At 35.2% G+C, this 22,010-nt stretch overlaps 1 protein-coding gene across 1 annotated transcript in view; it reads right to left on the reverse strand.

The window, feature by feature from the left end:
- Positions 1-1,171: 1,171 nt before the first annotated feature.
- The window catches only part of LOC120532065 (atrial natriuretic peptide receptor 2-like), a 65,789-nt gene continuing 44,950 nt past the window's right edge, over positions 1,172-22,010 (reverse strand). The window contains exons 13-19 of the mRNA XM_039757973.1: positions 20,234-20,327; positions 19,879-19,966; positions 16,788-16,927; positions 11,093-11,245; positions 8,524-8,622; positions 6,263-6,354; positions 1,172-1,333 (exon numbers count right to left, since the gene is read on the reverse strand). Of these exons, the coding sequence (XP_039613907.1) occupies positions 1,172-1,333; positions 6,263-6,354; positions 8,524-8,622; positions 11,093-11,245; positions 16,788-16,927; positions 19,879-19,966; positions 20,234-20,327 (828 nt within the window). The remainder of the gene's footprint in view (positions 1,334-6,262; positions 6,355-8,523; positions 8,623-11,092; positions 11,246-16,787; positions 16,928-19,878; positions 19,967-20,233; positions 20,328-22,010) is intronic.

The following is a 22,010-nucleotide window of genomic DNA, read 5'->3' on the forward strand; positions in this document are numbered from 1 at the left end:
TGATTCATGATAATAGTGATGACTATTCCAGTGCAATGAGATGTAAAAGTTCACACAGCTTTTAAATTGCGTTCAAACAGTGGTCGTCTGAAATGGTTCTATTCTTTAGTCCCCATGGCAGAACTGAAAAGTTCAGGAGTCACATGCACATAGACACATGATCTTCTGTGGGATTGGAGGGTCAGCTCAAGCAACCTGTTTGCTGCCTGTTTGCAACTTGTTCAGTTGCAGTGGTTGGCTGAGGACAGCGACGCTGTTACCATATTTGCTCTCCAGCCGCGCTGCTGTGCACCTCTATATCAGCATTGCAACATACAGTGTCAACAAAGTGTGTTGTTACTATTTGCCACGGCCCACTTTTTTTCTAACTGCCTGTATTAAATAATAATAATATTTCTCTGTTGTCTGTATTAAATAAATATTTTCAAATGATTTCACTCAGAATTTTTTTTAGCTTGCATTAAATAATTTTCAAATGATTTTACTTTTGTTTTCCTCATAACCCATTAAAATCCTTGCTTTATGTTTTTAACTTATGTCTCTACTTTTATCTAATCAATTAGTCTGGGTGTGTAGGGGGCATGTATAAATTTATATATATATTCAAACAGAGAGAGATTTTAAGAGTGTCCCGTATTTCTAATTTACAAAACAGAGCCATCTGTGATGTGATGTTATATGATAACACTGTTATAATTGTTGCATTATTTAAACTTTAGGAGGCACAACCTCCTCAGCATGTTGCTTTGTTTTAGTTCAGTTCAACACTGTATTTTACTACATTTTTTAAGGTGTACGATCATCATATTTGACTTTTTCATAATGTGAACTAACATAATGGAACAGGAACGTCCACAATTAAAGAAGACATTCTGCTAGTTACAGCTACTCCATGCCAATGTTCAAACAGCTCAGGTCACAAACAGCTTTTCAAAATCACCGGGAGAAACCATCCTTGATGCTAAGAAATAGTTGTGTTCCCTGACATAATAATGATTCTGTTTACATACTGATCAGACTATATACATTATTGACAAATATGATATACTGCAGTCAAAACAGTAGACAATATATGTTAATGTCTGAATAAAATGACAGAAAAGTATAAAGGTAAAATTCACTTTCTTTGTGTAGAAAGGAAAATGTGATGAGTTCTTCAATGTGTAAATCTTTAGGCAGGATTTATATGGAGATAATTACTGGCAAATGCTGGAATAGTCTTACAATTATCACTGGGTCTCTCACTAATCCCAGCAGTCTTGACTGGAGTCTCCTCAGATGTGGAGGCAGGTTGCTTTCCATCTAGCCAGTAGGTGACCATATCCCCTTTTCCCTGTAATTAAAATAAGCAATCAGTATTTCTGATTAAAAATATTAATCAATTATTAGAGGGTTATTGCAATACAGGAGCTTAAAGATGTACTAGGATGTTCTTTTAAGTAGTCCCACTGCATGTCTAAAATAAATCCAAATCACTTTCAGATTGAACTGAGCAGAGAAAAGCTAACCATTAGCTAGCAGACAGCCTATTGATAAGCAGTAAAAGAATCTCTCCTGAGTCGAAGGTTGTAATGGTCCAGTTTTATGCCATGTTACATGTTTGCAGTGTCATGTCTTTTTTCCCCCCATTTATTTAATGACAAAGCATTGCAACAAAACACAACTCAGCACCTGACAAAGAAAGTAATCTATACAAAGAGCCTCATCTAAAATAGTTCTTTATATGTGATAAAACAGCAGATTAAGTAAGTATGTTAGGCACAGGACTGGAATGCTTAATTTAGAATTAATTTAAAGAGTTTTTCCTATATTCTGGAAATATTTTTAAAAGATCCTCTTAAAGAGTATTAGCTTTTCTCCAGTCTGAAATAATATAGGACATCGCTTTCCCACTGAGTTTTAGAAGATGAATTGGGAGACGTACAGTTGAGCAAAATGTCTTTTTTGTAAGTAGTATGGTGTAGGATATTGCAACTAATGTTTCATAGGACACTTTAACCTCATCTAGTATTACTTTAAATACTGTTGTTAAGATGTTAGGAGTGATTTTTAATCCAAAGCTGTTTCAGATGTATGAAATAATGTTTGCTCCAAAATGGTTTAAGCAAAGGGCATTCCCAAAGCATGAAGTTTAGCAATGCAGGCACTTGATGTCAATAGTCACAGGCTGGATCAATTTTTAATAAGGTAAATGACAGATGAATTTTTTTAGTTGAATTATGGCATACTTGGCATATACTGAACTAGAATGTGTTTTATGAATAGCTGAGTTCCTTTGCCTTTCTGAAGTTGTAACTGAAAGATCCGTATCCCTTTGTTCCCTAGGATTATTAAAAGGTGAATTCCATGAAATCTTCTTCATCCATCCATCCATCCATTTTCTAACCCGCTGAATCCAAATATCTCCTTGGGGTAAATATAGGTGAAAGATACTCTGTTACTAATTTGTACATGGAAGAAAAGTTATGTTGGTGGAAGATTAAAAATGGAGCTTAATTGTTCAAAAGATACAAATGCATCATGAATACAGAGATTGATAAAACGGGGGAAAATCTTAAATCAAGCTCACAGTATGCATCTCCCACCTCTGATGTTGGTGCTGTACATGTAATTAGGGAGTATCCTTACCAGGGTCTATGTTTACACCATATCATGTATCCTAAAAACAAAATGTTCTCCCTCTTAGTTATTTTCACACTCAGTATGTTATAGTATAGTATGTTAATTAATAAAAAGTCATATTGTCAAATTTATTAAAATACTTTAGATATTCTAAATTATAAAGAGAAACAGGAAATTTCTGATCCATAAAAGCATTCATGTCCTTAATGAGGACTCATCTAAACAAGCCATTAAAAGTTTTATAATTGCTATAAATAAATTCAACCCACCAATGAGCAGATAAGATAACATTTTTAAATTAAATAGGCCCATCTTGGGAACATCTAATTAGTGACACTGTTCAAAAAAAAGTAGAGGAAAATTCAGAGTTAAGGTAACTGAAACATTAAACTTAAGGCAAGCACGTGAGGGAATCATTGAAAATTGCCCTACTTTTGATCCACCTAAGAGGTGACAGGAACTATGTTTGCTTTTATCCAGAATATGCTTGAACTTCAAGGAGACTGTAAAGGCAAAGGTCACCATTGAGAACATCCATCTATCTGTTGTCAAACCCACTTATTCTTGCTGAGTGTCATGGGTGTCATCGCCTATCACAGCAACATCATATGCAAGCCAGGACCTAACCTCAGAATGGCAGCCAGGTCTTCATTCACACGTCTACTATTATTTTAGATGATTTACAGTCAGTAATTAACCTATTAAAAATGTCTTTGGAATATGGGAGATAATGGGGTACCTGGAGATAATGTGGCATAGACAAAGGAGAAGTGTGCATTGACAGCACAAACCAGTGACTGAAAGTGATTCTTCATGCAGAAACTATTTTGAAACAGGATGATGTGGTGGCACAGTTCCTAGTGTTCCTGCCTCTAAGTGCAAGTGCTCAGGCTTAACAATTTATCTGTGTCATAGTCTGTTGGTTTGTTTGAGTTTACTGCTATGACTAAGTATACATGATTAATGGTTAGACCTTTAGTATTGGAATTCACAAGAATTTAGAGTTGCCAGATAATCTAACTGGTACGTTGATGTACAATAAAACAAAAAATTCTAATTAAAAAACTATACTCGATATACGCCAGTTCCTAAACCATATCTTAAAGAATTTAGCTGTCATAAAGATAGGACATTTTGGTTTTGCTTGACAGTTTAGGTATAGTCTTTACGTTTCTATTATGTATGAAATACATGAATGGACCATTTCCAGAGATGCCTCATACCTTTCTCCTTGGGCTTCTGAGACTTATATTCTATGAGTGGGTTAAAAAAATGGAGGGATAGATTTCTTTCTATTATTAAAGTGAAAAAGGGTAATGCATTGCTAGTCTACCTCTAGGTTATCTATACTAATAAAAGGCAAAGCCCTCACTGACTGACTGACTGACTCACTCACTCACTCACTCATCACTAATTCTCCAGCTTCCCGTGTAAGTGGAAGGCTGAAATTTGGCAGGCTCGTTCCTTACAGCTTACTTACAAAAGTTAGGCAGGTTTCATTTAGAAATTCTACGCATAATGGTCATAACTGGAACCTTCTTTCATCCATATATACGGCCATAGCCATAGCCTGCAGCTCGGTTGACGTGCGAGGCGGAGTTGCGTCCCGCATCATCACGCTTCCCACGTAATTGAGTGCCTGCCCATATAAGGTAAATATTTGAGGGTGAAGGACTGTGCTTAGCATATTTATAAGTGCAGCTACTGCAGAAACCCTCTGACGCTGAACAAGTCTTTGTACACATATCAATAGGAAAGCAAGGTGTAAAGTTTAAGTTTAAATTATGTTCATAGACATGCTGCCGCTAAATATTCACAGGCAAATCCACAACTTAATACCAGGAATGCCTGTTAAACATCTTAGATTCACGAGTACCGATTTGGGTAGAGATCACTTCGATGAATGAAACCTGTTCAAAAAATGCATTACACAATTGAGATGGTAGCAAAAGAATATGAAGCGAGTGACACATACAAGCATATTCATAAGTGCAGCTACTTCGGAAACAAAGCACGGTGTAAACCTAAAGTTTAAATTAAGTTCATAGACAGGCTGCTGCTGGCGTTTGTCATGCCTACGACGAATACGATATTCGCGAGATACAAGTTTAATGAGAAGATGCAGGGTATAAACGAGACTTTTGATCACTTTGTAACGGAGTTAAAATTGCTGTAATGGAGTTAAAATTGCTGGTGAAGGACTGTGCTTATGCAAACGAATAGGAAGGCAGGGTGTAAAGCTTAACTTTAAATTAGGTTCATAGACACGTTGCTGCTGGCGTTTGTCATGCCTAAGACGAATACGATATTCGCGAAATACAACTTTGAAGTGCCGGGTCTGAGCTAACATTTAATAAAGCCGTGGACATTGCGAGATCGCACGAGATAGCACAAGCACAGCTGAGAAGCTTCGATGCATGTACTCCAAGCGGCTCATATGAACTACTGCGGAAACCCTCTGGTGCTGAACAAGCCTTTGTAGACATATCAATAGGAAAGCAAGGTGTAAAGCTTAAGTTTAAATTATGTTCATAGACACGCTGCCACTAAATATTCGCAGGCAAATCCACAACTTAATACTGGGAAGGCCTGTTAAACATCTTAGATTCACGAGTACCGATTTGGGTAGGGAACACTTCGATGAATGAAACCTGTTATCTTTACAACGGTTGACAAACACGGAATGTAACTTGAACACAACACATCCTCCAAATAAGAACCTGATTGAAAGAAATAATGATAATCAAATCCTTGATGACAGCAACACTCATAACAGTCACAAAACAATTACATTGACAATCATGTTACGTTATTTTTAAAATATTTCCTTTTCTTTTTCATAACTTCTTTAACACACTACTTCTCCGCTGCGAAGCGCGGGTATTTTGCTAGTATAAGAATATAATAACTTTGACATATGAGATGAGACTGACCATTAAGCACATTATGCTTTCTTGGTTAGTGAATAGCCAAGGTGTTCTAATATCTTACCCAGTACATTTTTAAAGGTTGTCAAGATTTCTGCCCCAACTAGTTTGTTCTATATTCCCATAATTCAGTGTAAAGAAGTGTTTCTTGGTTTCAATCTTAAATTTACTGCTCCTTAATTTCCAGTTGTGTCCTTGAGCACATGATTTGATTTAGTTACAGTTTTCTGTTGGATCAAATTTACCTTTGAAACTTTTAATGATCTGAATCAGGTGTCCACATTTCCAATGTAATGGCAACTTTGAGGACACAATAGACACCATCCCTAGATGGTGTGCCAGTCCATAACAGGGTACACATATACATATTCACCAATAACAAGTAATTCATATATTCATGGAGAAAACGTGCAAAAAAAAAAATCAAATCCTGGTGTTGTGAGGCAGGGATTCTTGCACTTTGCTGCCCACATTAAACACAGCGGTACTAGGTAACCCAGTTAAAACTAAATGTAAACATGTAACATAGGTTTGGCTCCTGTTGTTTGATTGCAGGCTGAATTTCTCTCTCTGCCTGTTGTTAAAGGATTAAGCATGGACATTTGTGATGTTATTGGTAATGAGCAGGTAAAATCTGTACATTTTCTTTTGAGTGGCAGGAATAATACGATTCCATAATTCTGTCCACATTTTGACTATACAAAATGGCTTACCTTTACTTGCAAAGTCCCTCGACATGTCAGTACATAACCACCGATTTCTTGCAGCAGACAGTATGAACCAGAACTACACTGTATTTTCAGCGCTAAAAAAAGAAAATACTCAAGAATACAGATATGCCACACTAGCCATGAAGAACATTACAAAAATATTTTGCGGATCACACCTTGTTATAAAAACAAAATGCACCACTGTGTATGACATTAACAGAAAAAAGATCTAGGAAAACCAAAATAAAACACTCATTTATTAGAAATTGTACCTTAGAGAATATTGGGTAATGCACAGATTATTTATTGTACCACAGCATGTATTATGCTGTCTGTTGTTATTGGTTTCAATTAATTATGAGCTACAGCTCCTCTATACTCTTGTATCATATTGTCAGCAAAATTTGAAGGCTTAACCTTCAAATTATAAGGTTAAGTGGAAAACCAAATGTTGTCTAAAACTACTTTCTAATCTTCTTTTCTAAAACCATGATTGCAGGAACTAATAAAACAACATTTTAAACAATAAAGAGATAAAGAGACCAACAGAACCCAGTTTGATGGCTGGTACACTAAATATTTGTTTTTTCAAAGGGAGTAGCTGTTTTTAATTACAGTAAATATCACACTTTATAATTTTCATTAATTTCATGAACAAACTTTTATAAAAGCTGAACAATTTCAACACTATATTAGATAAGACAATCCATAGTTAATCAAGATATAATTTATAAAGATTTATTATATAATATTATATAAGTTGTCAAAAAGGGTTACCAAATTGAGAATATGTTCTTCATATTATCCATCCATCCATTTTCTAACCCGCTGAATCCAAATACAGGGTCACGGGGGTCCGCTGGAGCCAATCCCAGCCAACACAGGGCACAAGGCAGGAACCAATCCTGGGCAGGGTGCCAACCCACCATAGGACACACACACGGGCCAATTTAGAATCACCAATCCACCTAACCTGCATGTCTTTGGATTGTGGGAGGAAACCGGAGTGCCCGGAGGAAACCCACGCAGACACGGGAGAACATGCAAACTCCACGCAGGGAGGACCCGGGAAGCAAACCCGGGTCTCCTAACTGCGAGGCAGCAGCGCTACCATTGCGCCACTGTGCCGCCCTTTCTTCATATTATTTGCTTTATATTATCTTTAGTGGATGCGTTTATTTAAAAAAAAAAAACTTTAAAACCAGGCTACAGCATACTGGTTAGTGCCCACTGAAAGCTAATCACTTTTCCCTTTAATAACTTACTAAAAAACACAATTTAACACAATTTAAACACAATTTAAATTGTTTTTCATAATCTTTGAATGCACAAATACCACAGATACGTGAAGTTCCTTCCTCTCACTCTATCCATTTTTAACCATTATGCGAACAGAAGTAATAATAGGCTGGAACCATATGACAAAAATGTAATTTAAAGATGTCTTCACTTCCCATATGACAAAAATGTAATTTAAAGATGTCTTCACTTCCCATATGACAAAAATGTAATTTAAAGATGTCTTTACTTCCCATATGATAAAAATGTAATTTAAATATGTCTTTACTTTAAAAGCATTGGCTGTTTCTTATGCAAAGAACACAAGAACAGAGAGAAGCAGGCATAGAAAAATATGCCAACTCTTAAGATTATCTCATCTTTGAAGACAACATACTCGGCTCATTATACAAAAGAGACTGAAAGGGCTTGGCTCTTTCATGAGACGTCTTGAGTTCTTATATCTAGTAGATGGTCCTAAATGTTAAATACAATTTTGTTATGGCAGAAAATCATTGATCAAATTAAAATAACCTCTGATGTACTGGTGAATATTAAGCAATGTAAAGTGTTTATAGAAGTGTACAAGAAATAACTATAACTATCAACAAGACTTTGCAAAGCCAATCCATTAGTAATTCGATTAAGTTACTTGATATGCTGTAGCTTTTTTCATAGTGGGCTCAACCTTAATAACCTTAATAAACTAATTAACAGTGTTATGTGTGAGTAACTAAAACAATGCTTAGGTATATAAAAATGTAGATTAACAACTTTTTCAGGTTTTTTTTTTTTTTAGCAATTTTCTTGATATATGACTTTCGTTATTACCCTTCACATACAAGTACATAATTATATAAAAGCATGTAATTTCAGTTGTGTATTGTAAAAGCAATTGTGATTTCTGAAAGTAGTTTAACTAAGAATATTCTGATGACAGCTATCTGGCTAAAATGCTGGCCAGGTAATTAAAGTGAGGTTCATACCTTGACTTGTTGATTCCATTCGTGAAGCTGTGTTCACCGTATCACCAAACAAACAGTACCGAGGCATTTTTGTTCCGACCACACCAGCTACAACTGGACCTAAAGTGGAAGCAATAAACAATACACAGCCAGGTCATAAAACTATAAAGCAATTCATAATAATCAGGAAAAGTATGAAATCAATCAATAAATCTGTGAAGTTAATTTATAGTGAAAACTTAACAAATTATCAATGTTACTTTTCAGTGATGAAAGCAATATTTATATATACATACTGTACATATATCTATCTATCTATCTATAGTATACCTGTATATGTTATATAGTACTTGTTAAATAATACAAAGAGTACATGACAGATGTATGCACCTTTGCTTCCCCATGTGGGGATCGAACCTTGGACATCAGCGCCTGAAGCAAAGCCTCAAATGTTGCACCACGGCAGCTAGTTTGCTTACTTGACAGGATGTAGATCGGAAAATTACATCCATAGATCTGATTGCAATCTGATTATTTGGATGGTCACCTACCACGTGCTTCTTGCAAATGAGAAGGCATGGCATGGCGGATGGTTGCCGACTGGCCGACCAACCACAAGTGTTAACTGTCTTGGCCTGTGCTCTATAGACAATCTTTTAAACAGGCAACACACTTCTATATTTCAAAAGTCTAAGAACACCTTTAAAGCTCATGAATTATCATACAGTTTCTTCTTTACTTTGTCTCTTGTCTCTCTTGTATTCTGACAGGTGCCTGGGGGTGCTGTGATCTCACTGCTGAACTGATCACAGAGCTGCGCAAAACAAATTATGACAAAATGTGTGGTGGAGATAAGTAGCTTACTGCATTCATTCCATAATTTTTCGAGTATTATAAGCATGTCTTGAAGAAGATGTGAGACTAAGCTACTACAGTGTACCTTACACAAGGAGGGCAGAAAAAAATCAAATGATTTCACCAATCAAGGTTAGCTGTCTTATTATTACTGCAGTAGTACTACTAATAGTACTTCATGCCTGACCTGTTGCATCTCCTCTTCCTCATCCTCATTGGTGTGCTCTGGCTCATCTAAGTAAGGCTCACCAACTAGATATTTTGTTAAGGTCTCTTTCAAAGACATACAGGGCAGTAAAAAGGTATTTGGCGTCTTCCTGATTTCTTCTATTATTGCACATTTTGACCATTAATGTTTTTAGGTTTTTAACCAAAGTGTAATATTACATAAAGGGCACTTGAGTGAACAAGTAACAATTTCTGTTTCACTTATTTCTTTTATTGCATGAACAAAGTCATCCAACAGTAAATTGCACTATGGGAAGAAGTACTGTAATTGCCCTCTTAAACTTAATAACTGTTTGTGCTACCTTTAGTTACAATAAAAGCAACTAATTACTGCTTGTAATATCAGTCTTTCACGTAACTGTGAAGGAGCTTCACTGACGAACTGTTTTAAGTCTGGAACACTAAGTTTTAGAGCAGGAGCTTGTTTCAGGACCTGCTACAGCATCTGTATTGGGTTTCTGTCTGGATTTTGAATATACCAGTCAAAAACGTTAAATTTGCTGTATTTCAGCCATTCTGATGTGGACTTGCTTTAATAATATGAATCAATGTCTTGCTATGTGACTGAAAAACACTTCAGGTTCAGCTAGCAGATGAAGGACATGAAATTCTCTTTAGGAATCCCCAGATACAGAGCTGACATCCTGGTGCTTTCAATTATGACAAGCCTTCCAGGTCCTGAGGCAGCACACAGCCTCTCTCATATTTGACTATTGGTATGATGTTGTTACTGTTAAATACTGCATTTGTTTTATGGTAGACTCAATGGGGACCCATGTCTTTGAAAAAAACTATCCATTCTCCCAAATGTCAAGGGGCTCATCCAGGTGCTTCTTGCCATATAGTATATGAACATGTATATTATTTTTGACTTGCAGTGGTTTTCCCCATTCTAATCTAAAATAAATGCCATTTTACTTGGTATGTTTCTGATTATCATAAGTATGGACCTTTTTTGAGGCAAAAAAATTCAGAAGTTCTTTTGATTTCTTTATGTGGCTTCCTAAATCATTTAGCGATGTGCCCATGGGTTTGTTTTGTTATGCTGGCCACTCTGGGGAAAATTCACTGCTGCTACAAAAAGTTTTGCATTTGGAGATTATGGCTGTCACTGTTCTTTGGTGAAGTCACAGAGCCTCAGAAATGGCTTAGTAGCCATTTGCAGATATCAATTGTTTTTTCTCAATTCCTGATTGTGGCATTATGAGCTTATTGAATCTTTAGAATGTAAGATGGTGCAAGAATTATTTAGGAAATGTCATGTTTATAAAGGTGCACAATGTCAGCTGTGAATGCACTGTATCAATGGCAAGACTGAGAATTAAAACATTACTTTAGTATGAATACATTTAAAATGAACAATTTAAAATAAAGTGCACCATGTATGAAGCACTTGATTAAAATGATTTAGTATATTGGTCAGCTATATTAAAAACTTTAATAACTGTAAACAATAAATAAATAAATACATAAATAAATAGACAACAAAGAAATGTTTTCCTCTTACCTGAATGAATGCCAGCTCGAATCTGCAGCTGAGTGTTTGGTTTATGTGGAATTCGAAATGTTCCGCAAACAGCAACAAGATCAAGAGCCATGCAAGCAATTTCACTAGCATGTTTAATCCCATTCTCTTTTGGTACTCCTGATACTACCATGTCTGAAACAAAGATGTTTTGTTTCATTATTTCAACAAAAAATTAAGTAGTAATTACAAGTATAATCATTGACCGATGAATAACTAAAACATCTGTTCCTCAGTCCTTTTTTCTTGCTTTCTGGAGGTCCAGATCTAATTCATTGCAGTTGGGTGGGTAGCCAGAGCCTAATCTGGAACATGGGGCAGGAATGAAGCCAGGACTAGATGCCAGTCCATAGCAGGTTACACTCACACAAATCTTTCCAATTCTGAATCACCAGAGTGCCCAAGCTACATGAGGAGCCCATCAATATTTGATTCCAGTCTATTGGTGTTGTGAGGCAGCCAAGCTAACCACTGTGCCACTCATCAGGTCAGGGTCACTTTGATCAGCACTTTGAGTTACGCATGCATTTTCATTTACTCACACATGTTCATTTAGAGTAGCCAGTTAACATGGCAGTATGTTTATGAACTCATCTTGTTCATTTACCATGCTGCTTATCATCACATCTACTGTAACTATATTTTGTTTTTCAGGTGTTAAAGCTTTTATTAAACTGGTATATTACTTATAAAGTATTATACTTTGTGTGCTAGGAGGAGGAGAGTTTCAGGTCCAAAGCAGGCCTTTCAGTACCAATTAAAAACTGGACATCCAGCCCTTTACTGTATGTTATGTAACTGATGGCTGGTAAAGGTAGGTGAAAGTAGCTGCAAGTGAGTTTGGTAAAGCTTCTTTGGGTAATGAAAAATTATAAATGTCAAACTAGCACTCATTTGCTTGGCCACACTAATACAGACTGTGTTGATTTTGAGTAACAAATCAACCTAGCATGCAGGCCTTTTGTAAGTGAAGGAAATCCAGAGTATATGAAGAATAACCCATATTATGAGACAGCAGCATTTATCACTGCACTGTCAGGCCTCTATGGAATCAACTACAAAGAATAACTGTTTGCCAGAAATGATTAAAAAAATAAATAAGAATAAAATAATGTACATTTCCCTAGTCATAAAAGTCTGTTTTAATCTACAGTATATGTAAAGCCCATATACCTGAATATTAAGCATGTTATTAACTGCTGTTTTGAGTATAGTTATTAATGGTGTGCAAACCACACTACCTATAACCTATAAATCATTTTTAGTCAATTTGTCTTAGGAACATTTCTCATCCTCTAAAGCATATATGAAATCTTCATCCAGTTCAACCAAAACATCTTATTAAAAAAATACAAAACAAAGCATAAAAATAGAACACATTGCGCAATCAAAGGCAAACCAAATGAAACTGTGGGTGTGCACAGATTGTTCTCATTTCTTGCAAATGATACAGTTAAACAATTGTGTTTCCTTACTTGTGCCTTTCTTTCTGCTTTGCCTATTTGGGAAATTTGGACAAATGATGCCCTGCAGTAACAAAGCAGTATCTTGTGTGTTTGCCCTGGATCATGATACATGGAAACTGCCAGGAATCACAATATTTAGGTAATGGTGCGATAATACTGTAATTTGCTTAAAATACTGGGCAGCTTATTAAGTATTACAATTTAGGTCTATAGTATTTTTCAACATCTTATTTTATTTTTTGATTGAAAACATAGAAATCATATCACTTCTAGGCAAAAATGTGTGGCTTTTGGCCAATAAATGAGACTAAAATTTTTCATATTCATTTGTATATATCAATTTAATACATACCAATGTGCATTTTACATATTGTTGATTATACCCGTGTATATTCACAGATGTATTACAGGTCTTTACAACATTATCATGATGTTTACACAATTATTTATTTGGCATTTGTTATTACAACAGCTGAATATCTATAGGTTTGTGGGGTCATTAACTCTTTGAGGGCTGAATATTTTTTTCCAAAAAACATAGTTTTCTGAAAAGCAAACAGAAATCAACATTAAACATCTGTTGCTGCATGCTGTGGCTGCCAGTTTGCCAAGAATATGTGGCAGGCTTGCTGCCAGGCTGTCTTTGTGGGGCTGGGACAAAGTCTCAGTGCACTGCAGTTTGGTTTCTACCTCTTAGCATTGTTAAGTGGCTGTCCTCCCTGGCGAACATTGTCATTATAACGATTAGCTGGGGACCAGTCAGCTGAAGCTGGAACCTCACATTCCTTTTCGATCACTTGTATCAAAATCTGAGTCCGGCAAGTCATAGTCCAGTTCAGAAATAATTGGCAAAACGTCGTCCACGGAGTGTTTAGCTTTACGCATTCGCTTTGATCTCTCGCCAGATGTCGGTGCCATTTTTGCCCTTGCTATTCATGGGAGTGCAGGAAATCTTGGTCAACACTTTCCTTCTAGCAACAACAGTCCAACTAAAACATAACGTTTGGTTTTGTCACAGTCAATTACCATCGTCAACTCCTCCTTTTGACAAAAGTCGACATCAGCCCTGAAAGAGTTAATATATTCTTATTTGCATGTGACAAGCGATTTGAACTGAGGTTTCCCTGACATAAAATTCTCATACTCTTCTCTGCACAAGAGGAAGTAATAAACCTGGAGTGAAGTCACAACCCAAGTTTGTAGATTGCTGGAACACTTTATTTTCATATGCATGTCTCCTACTAAGTTCTTTCTTTTCTGTAACACTGCATTGCTGATGTTAGTGGCGCACCATCCAGAAGATGAAAACAATGCAGGTTTTGTTATGTAAGTATCAATAAATGCATTATCTCCAGACTCTCACATGTGGCCCAAAAACTTAATAGTTCTTCAAATACTCGGCCCAATTATTGACAGAGCAGTTTGTATCAGAGTCTCTGCGGCATTGCTGACATTAGTGATGTGCCATCTGTGGTTATACAGAAACAATTCATTTTGTCATGCATGTATGAATTGAAGGCAGCGCATCAACATTTTTATGGATGTTAAATTAAAAAATGATGAAAAAAAATCCTGATATTTGTAAATCTTTGTAAAAACTATTGCAATACTTAAAGCCTGAAGCTACAGGCCCTGATTAAAACACAAGGACTATGTTTTGTGCAAGAGATACAAAGCCTGTCACCACCAGAAATGTAATTAATTTGGCTCACTAAAAATGTATTTACTGTATCTGTTTTCTAAAACTGCTTAATCCAATATAGGATCACCATCAAATGGAGCAATAAGCACAAGGCAGGAATCAACAAAGGACAGGGTACAGTTGACAGTGGCCAATTAACACACAGATCTTCCATGAGTGTGATAAAATCTCATACAGACCTGAGATTAATATTCTAACTACACAGATAGAGAGAGACACAAGCCACTATCGCTAAGAACTGTATCACCATGCCACCCTACCACTTAACCCATAATTTCATTATTATGGGGGTATGCTGCATGAATGAAACTGTTAGAAGAATACAGGAATCAAGATAACATCTAGTTTACTAATAAAAAAGTGATTCCAATATGAGAAGCACTATTAGTAATAATATCACACAGAAACAGTCAACTATTTATAAAATATGTTTCATTTACAATGTAAATACAATAATTTGATAGAAAATTTACACACAACTGCAGCATTAGGACGTCTGCACTATGCTTTCAGTTCAGTACTAAATAATTCACCCTTTCGTTGATTTTCTGAATACTGCACATACAATATGGCTGAGCTAGCTCTTGAAGTCATTCATAGGATACAAAAACAAAACAAGTATTGGATTAAGAGGGTTTAAGGATGCTTTGTTATATTTTACATTGCAGCTTTCACGATGAACACTGTGCCAAAGTGCTTTAGATGTAGAGTATCCAGCGATCCATTAATTTTCAGGCTCATCTTCTCAACAGCTGCTTACAAATTTCCATAACAATATTGCAGACTCAGGTTTAGCAAATATCAATTATATGAACAAGTAAGGCAGTGTATTTCATTTTTAGTTATTTTTGTAAATGGTCTACTAGGAAACATTTCAAACTGTACTGTTCCAGCTCTGTTCAGTCGCTGATGTTTGCGGCCATTGTGCCATGGCAGGTCCTGGGGCCGGGGTTGCTGCTGGCAGTATGGTGCGTGTGGTATGTTTACCTTTGAAAAGCTGCTTTTAGCTTAAAAGAAGGTATTAGAACTTACAGCTATGACAAAAAATAAAGAAACTTGAATAGACAAAAAGTGTCGTAGTTTTAAAATGCAATGGTGTGGAACTTCAACTTTTAATTTCAACAAAAAGATAAAAAAGGTGCATTATTTAATATAAAATTAATTAAATAAGTCAGAAACAAAAATGCAAACAAATCTGTAGCCAGGTAAGTTTCTACATAAAATCAAATTTCTTTTATCCACAAAATAAAATATCTAAAGTAATAAAAATAGAATGATAGATTTCTCCAAGTACTTGCAATTTGCAGGAACAAAAAGGCACAGTCATCGTTATGAAGTGTGTAGTTTAACAAGATGCAGGAAAATTGCATGCGATATTCCAGTTGTGTTCAGATAGCCATCCTTTGTGTACACAACCATTTCCAGGTAAAATATAATACTAATGAGCAAGACGGACAGCTTTGAAAAATGATCAAATTAGTAATGCATAACATTAGTATTATTTTTAATTTTCTTTCATATTTGGTTTCTCCAAATAAGCATATACAGTAGCTGTTTTCTAATGTTTCTCTAGGTGGACAGCTGGTTTCCTTTAAACTTGGATCTGAAAAGGCCTGGTACAGTACATTGTGTTGCTTGTATGTCTGAACACTGAAGGGTTTAATTTGTTAAATATAGAAGTGTATTCCAGTGGGCTTCAGTGCTGTGCCTGGCAAAGAAAAGAAAAAAAAAACTGTGCCAGTCCCAGCATTTCCCTGAACTTTACCGATATTAGTTAATGGTGTGTGTGTGAAGAACTGTGTACTATTAAACATACTTGTTGATTGTAAAGATTTTTGTAGTTCGATATGATGTTATGGAATTATTATTTTTGCAGGTACAGTATGTCCAGCATTGCATCCAGTGTTAGTGTAGTAGTGTCTATATGAAGTATATTTTAACAAAACTAAAGATTCCTCTGAAACACATGTACAAGGTGCATAGTAATACTGTGTGTGTATGGCACTAGATTGCATGAACACATGTTGTATACTTAATGGTTTGAAAACAGGTACTGTACAGTAAGAACTGCTTGATGTGCCAGTGAGTAGCACTTTTGGATCCTAATTCACATAACATACCTGCAGTTTAAACTCTTCTAAAGCAGTTTTAAACATCTGGTTAGAATACCTGAAAACTCTAAATAGGCCCTCCATGAAAATAATGTTTGTTTTGATAGATAAATCTGTTCAGAATGCGACCCTGCTTTACTTCTTGAGCTCTCGGCATGTAACGGGAAAAACTGGTACAGAAAATTGGTGAGTGGTTATTCAGACATTAGCTGTTACTCAAGGTCTGGAGCCATTAAAATGTTTTGGAAATAAACATACATTTACTCAAAACACGACACATTTTTATGTATTTTCATTTCCTACTTTTTCATTTTCTATGTAGTTTTGAATGTTTATCCTGGTAGTCTAGAAATGTATTATTTTGTTGAGTAATTTGGTAAAAAGTATAATGTACTTACATGCATCCCCTATTGTTTCAACCTTGTACACATCATAATTGTCGATAATTTCATCAAATGTAGTGTAAAGTTTGTTTAGGAATTCCACAACTTGGTAAGGAGTGCTTGTACTTGAAAGTTGAGTGAATCCAACAATATCGCTATAAAACAATGAAAATAGTAAAATATAATTTGATGCAATAAAAATAAGACTCCTATTCAAATTAAATGTGAATCTTTTACTTGTTAAGTTAGCCAAGACAAAAATACAGTGTGTAAGTCTTTAGTTACAGTCTTTTACTTAGTTTTCTCTTTTATTCCAGTTTCTGTGTGTTCAAATAAGCTTCATCAGCAACTGTACACTATGAGCCTCTGTACATTAATGCACCCATAGTTTACAGGCAATTCTTTTTTTTTTTTTTTAAAAAAAAACTAGTTATTGTTTAAAATGCACTATGAATTTTGCTATGAATAACTGTTTGTCTATCCATCTATCTATGTATCATGACAAACCCTTTCAATTAACTTTATAAGGACATTAATGATACTTAAATAAAACTCATTACATTACCCACATAAAAAATAACTCAAATACATTTAAGATATTAGGACAATTCAAATGTAATGTACCTTTATGTAACATATTTCTATTTGTTTTAATAAAACTTTAGAAACCCCTAAATTAAGGTTGCAGTGTCTGGAGCAGCACAGGTGCAAGGTGGGAAACAGGCCTTTATAGAGTTCTGGGCTATCGCATCACACAAATGCCCACATCCACATTCACACAGGGCTAATCTGGAATATGGAGGAACAGTCAATAACCATATCCTGCATGCCATTAGAAATAAACAAGTTTGTCTTGGTTTTGAAATAAAGAAAAAGACATTACACAAGCTGTTTATTAAATTAGGTCTAGATGCATGGTAACACTTCCATGAAAGTGCTATGCTCTGTCTTTATTAACCATAAAATGATCTCATTTACAAAAGCTTAACCTTTACTTTATGTACTGCAAAAATGCATCTATTATTTATGTAACAAGACCTTAACAAAGGCTTCCTTTGGACATCATAACACTTATAAAACATTAGCAGATGGGTTATTCATCTCAGTGCAGTTTAGCATATGGACATGATAGTAAAATTCCTTGTTAATGTACTTGTTAATCTTATACTAATAAGTAATGTCAAGAGAAATGTGTCTCAGTTAAGTCTCATCAGACCACTCCAAAATGACATTTTGTTAGTAGGTCACATTGCAGAGGTGAATAAACACTTTACTGATGCTTTGTAAGTGTTATGAAGACCCAAAGAAGTGTTTGTTAAGATCTTGTTATAGAAGAGTAAATGGGTAATAGATACATTTTTGCTGTACCTAATCTAAAGTCTTACCTGTAATCTTGTTGTGGTCAGGTTTTTAAAAATCAAAGAAACTGTATAAAGAACTGAATGCTAGTCCCATTAATAAGTTTCACTAGCCAATCATTCCTAAAGAATAAATATTGGCACAAGTTCTACCTTCCATGACAAATGACGATCTTGAAGTTAAACAAGGTTACACTGCACCAGAAAGTAGTTCCAGTAATATAATGGTGGACACCTTAGTTTAAACCTATTAAAGAAATGGGGATTGTTTTCAGAAGGGAGTATACAAAGACACTGTTTTTAATTAGAGCTGTAACTTTCAACTTGCACCTTTTTAGGGCTTTTACACCAACTACCTGTTGCAAAAGGAACAAACACATCTACTGCTCTTTAGAAAATAGTTTTTATTGTAATGAGTGTCATTTTTTTTTACATCTGTTCACTTTGTTCTACTGAAACTATTTTCACATTTATGACTTCCAACTCAGTGTTCTTGATGGCCACAAACATTTTTACTCTTTAATACTCATGATTTACTCTTTTAATATTGATTTCACAGGGTTTAATTTGGCAGATAGTTATGTTGAAGTCCATTACAAATAAAGCAGACCTCCTCTATACAGGGTGGTCCAGATCTAATTATGCAGATCCAGATCGTCTGAATGACTTTGATTTATGCAGGAACGACTCCAGTTCAGTGCAAAGACGATTCTTCTTGTCGTCAGTTCGCACACTTCTCGATAGTCCAGGATTTTTCGGGTGATTTTCTATGTAATAAACTTATTAAGTTATAGCGTAATGAAAATTGCATAATTAGGTCTGGACCACCCTATATATGGTAGGCCATCAGTTTAACTTTCGACCAAATACCTTCATGTCTATTTGCATTTCATTATTTCTTGCTGTGACATTCTTGCTTTAGATCAAGTGGCAGATTTGTTGTGATTTTTGTGAATGTTGCTTTCATCTTTCATTCCATATTTTCTTGGTTTGTGTCCAACTGCAGTGCATACACAGCTGCTTGAATACTAGTTGACAAGCAACCTAAGCATGATTACTTGAAGGCCATTGCTTCTTAATTGTCAAGGTGTAGATTACAGTACCCAAGTTATTACTGTGCTTATGAATCTGTGAGCTACTGTATCTATTAGCTACTAATGGGGAAATTCATGGTTCAGTTAACCTACAGTAAATGGTTTGTTCCCAGATATCTCTCTGCCAAGTGGCTTAACATTTAAAGTGTATAAGGAAGTACATTTATGGAAGTTAAAAGGAACTTTGACTTCTATTTTAGCTTTGACTTCTATTTTATTTTGCTTTGTGGACTGTTTCTATTTCTCTCTTGACATTTTCTGCCACAGACTCACTGTTTGTATTGCATGTTGTACTGAGATGTACACTGGTAGAAAATGGTGCACTGAAAATCATGTGAGATGGGGGTTAAGTAGAAAAATGCTGATCCTAAATGATGACTTTGCGATTAGTTAAGAGGAAATTGGAATTGCTCATCATCTTCTCTATCATTCTGAACTGAATTCATTCTGTCTTTCTTTCTCTTAAGTTCTCTCACACAATTCAAACAGTCAGCAAGTGGAAGTAAATGTTGAATCAACTTATCATATGGTAGGTTTCCCTAAAAAAGTGGTAATTTAGTATATACAGTATATGAAGTTTTCAATAACTAATGTCAAGCTACTCAGAGTTATTTAAATGACAAATGCAAGTATTTTTTTTACAGTTCAGCCTACCTGAAAAATATCGTTGCACTGACGTAACTTTGAGCTTGAGATGGTTTTCCTTGTCTTAGGTCATCAGCTACTTGTTTAGGGAGCATACCTGCAAACAAGCAACTGAGATTAGTAGCGTCAGAAGTATTATAACTGTTAGAATATCCTATCATCTCCATCAAAATGTTTAGTGATAACATTTCAAAACCATAGATAATTTTATTGCTGTTATAAATGTGCAAAACAACACACATATACAGTACTACAGATATGATAAAGGACAGAATTGAATTGTTGCATACAAAGCTGCCAGAATTGTCCTATTCTGTAAGACACTACTACTCTACACAATGGTGCTGCCTGCATTATAACTTACTGTACAGCAAGCAATCTGTTTTTTGCTTTTCATGCATCAAGTCTTGGGTCCGTTCAGCTACCAACACTTCCAGGTGTTTACTATATTTTTCCATCTACAAAAATAAGTTAAGAAAGCAGTGATTGAAGGAAAATATGAACACTGAAAAACTGTTAGTGTGAGGCAAAATGTAATTTAGAAATTGTGTGTCGATGAAAATTTAGCAAATGTTTAAATGTATAAATTCTGAGTGCTGGCTTTGAGGGTGCAATATTGTTTCGTTGCATCCAAAATTGTCATCCACAGTTATTTCAGAATCAGAATCAGAATACTTTATTGGTAGTATGTCTGTAGTGGTGAAACATACCAGAATTGACTTTGGTTGGGTGCAAACATAAAAAACAAGACATTACCAACACAAAAGAGCACAATTGCAACCCACCATTAATCCAACCCTATGCAAACCACTACACAAATCCAACAATTTCCTGAATAAAAAATACCTGCAAACTTTAATAAGTTAACTCAATAAAACAATACAAAATAATTAATTTAAATAGTACAGTGTGAGCAAATATTAAGTATTTACGAATACACAAACAGCATAGTTACCACTTATATGTTGCAAAAACAGTTATGAACAGCTGGGCTTTGCGTTCAGTTTATAATAATTGCAGATAATACAGTTTATGTATAGTACAATTAAACAACACTATCATTTCAATGTGTTTACAATAATAAGAAGAAAAAAGGTAAGACATAAGTTCAAAAAGTAAACTGTAACAGGACAAAAACAACTTCTAGGAGGTAGCAAACCTAACCTTTTATAGAAATAAAGGAAAAGAAAATACCAATCAGTGTGATACTGTAAATGAACATTGAAAGTGAAGTTTTTTTAAATTTAATTTCTGAATCGGGAAGCTTTGGAGATATGTAAAAAATTCAGGAAGCATGTTGTTTTTAAAAGGTCACAGTGTTGTCTGTGGCATAATAAGGAAACTGAAGACTTGAGACTTGAGGGAAAGCTTATGAGAGATGAGTATGTCCTGATTCAGCACTAATAACTTTTTGGAATTAAAAAGTACAATTTACTATCCAGTGACCTCAAGGATGCCACCATTTTGTGACTCCCTGCTTGATTGCCTTTTTCAAATTAATCTTTTATACAGAAAGATTAAAATAACCATAATAGTAGTCACTGAAGGAATGATATGATTTGGGTAGATATCAATAATTTGGTAAGAACTTGTACAGTGCAGTTTTGAACATACTGTAAGCCCTTAAATGTTTTATCACCGAGACTAGCAGACACAAAACTATATTTATTAAAAAACTGACTTCATGGAATAATGCTCAAGTTTTCCAGTATCAGCCATTAACAGACAAGTTCTAATGTATATTATATTTACAAGAAGGTTTTGCAGAAGCTATCAGGATTGTAATTGATTGATAGTTTAGGGTCAGTTTTGATGCCAGGATTTGTGAACATGAAAAGATTTACACATATAGATTGTCTAACCCATTAAATACAATTCAAGGTTGTGGGTGGCCAGAAAACTTGTCAAGCAATCTCACAAATGTCTTTGGAATGTGGATGGGAAAACAAAAGTTCTTGGAGGAAAACACAAATAGAGGGGACGTGCTGACATGACATAGACCATGGCTCAGTGTGGAATTTGGACCCAGGAGGCTGGACCCATGAAGTACCAGTGCCAACAAATGTGCCATTGTGGATAGAGACAGATATCGGTAATTCTCATCTTTAATCCAGTAATACCCATGAGAGCTGCTTCAGATT

This window comes from Polypterus senegalus, chromosome 7 (genome assembly GCF_016835505.1).
Source record: "Polypterus senegalus isolate Bchr_013 chromosome 7, ASM1683550v1, whole genome shotgun sequence".
Lineage (NCBI taxonomy): Eukaryota > Metazoa > Chordata > Cladistia > Polypteriformes > Polypteridae > Polypterus > Polypterus senegalus.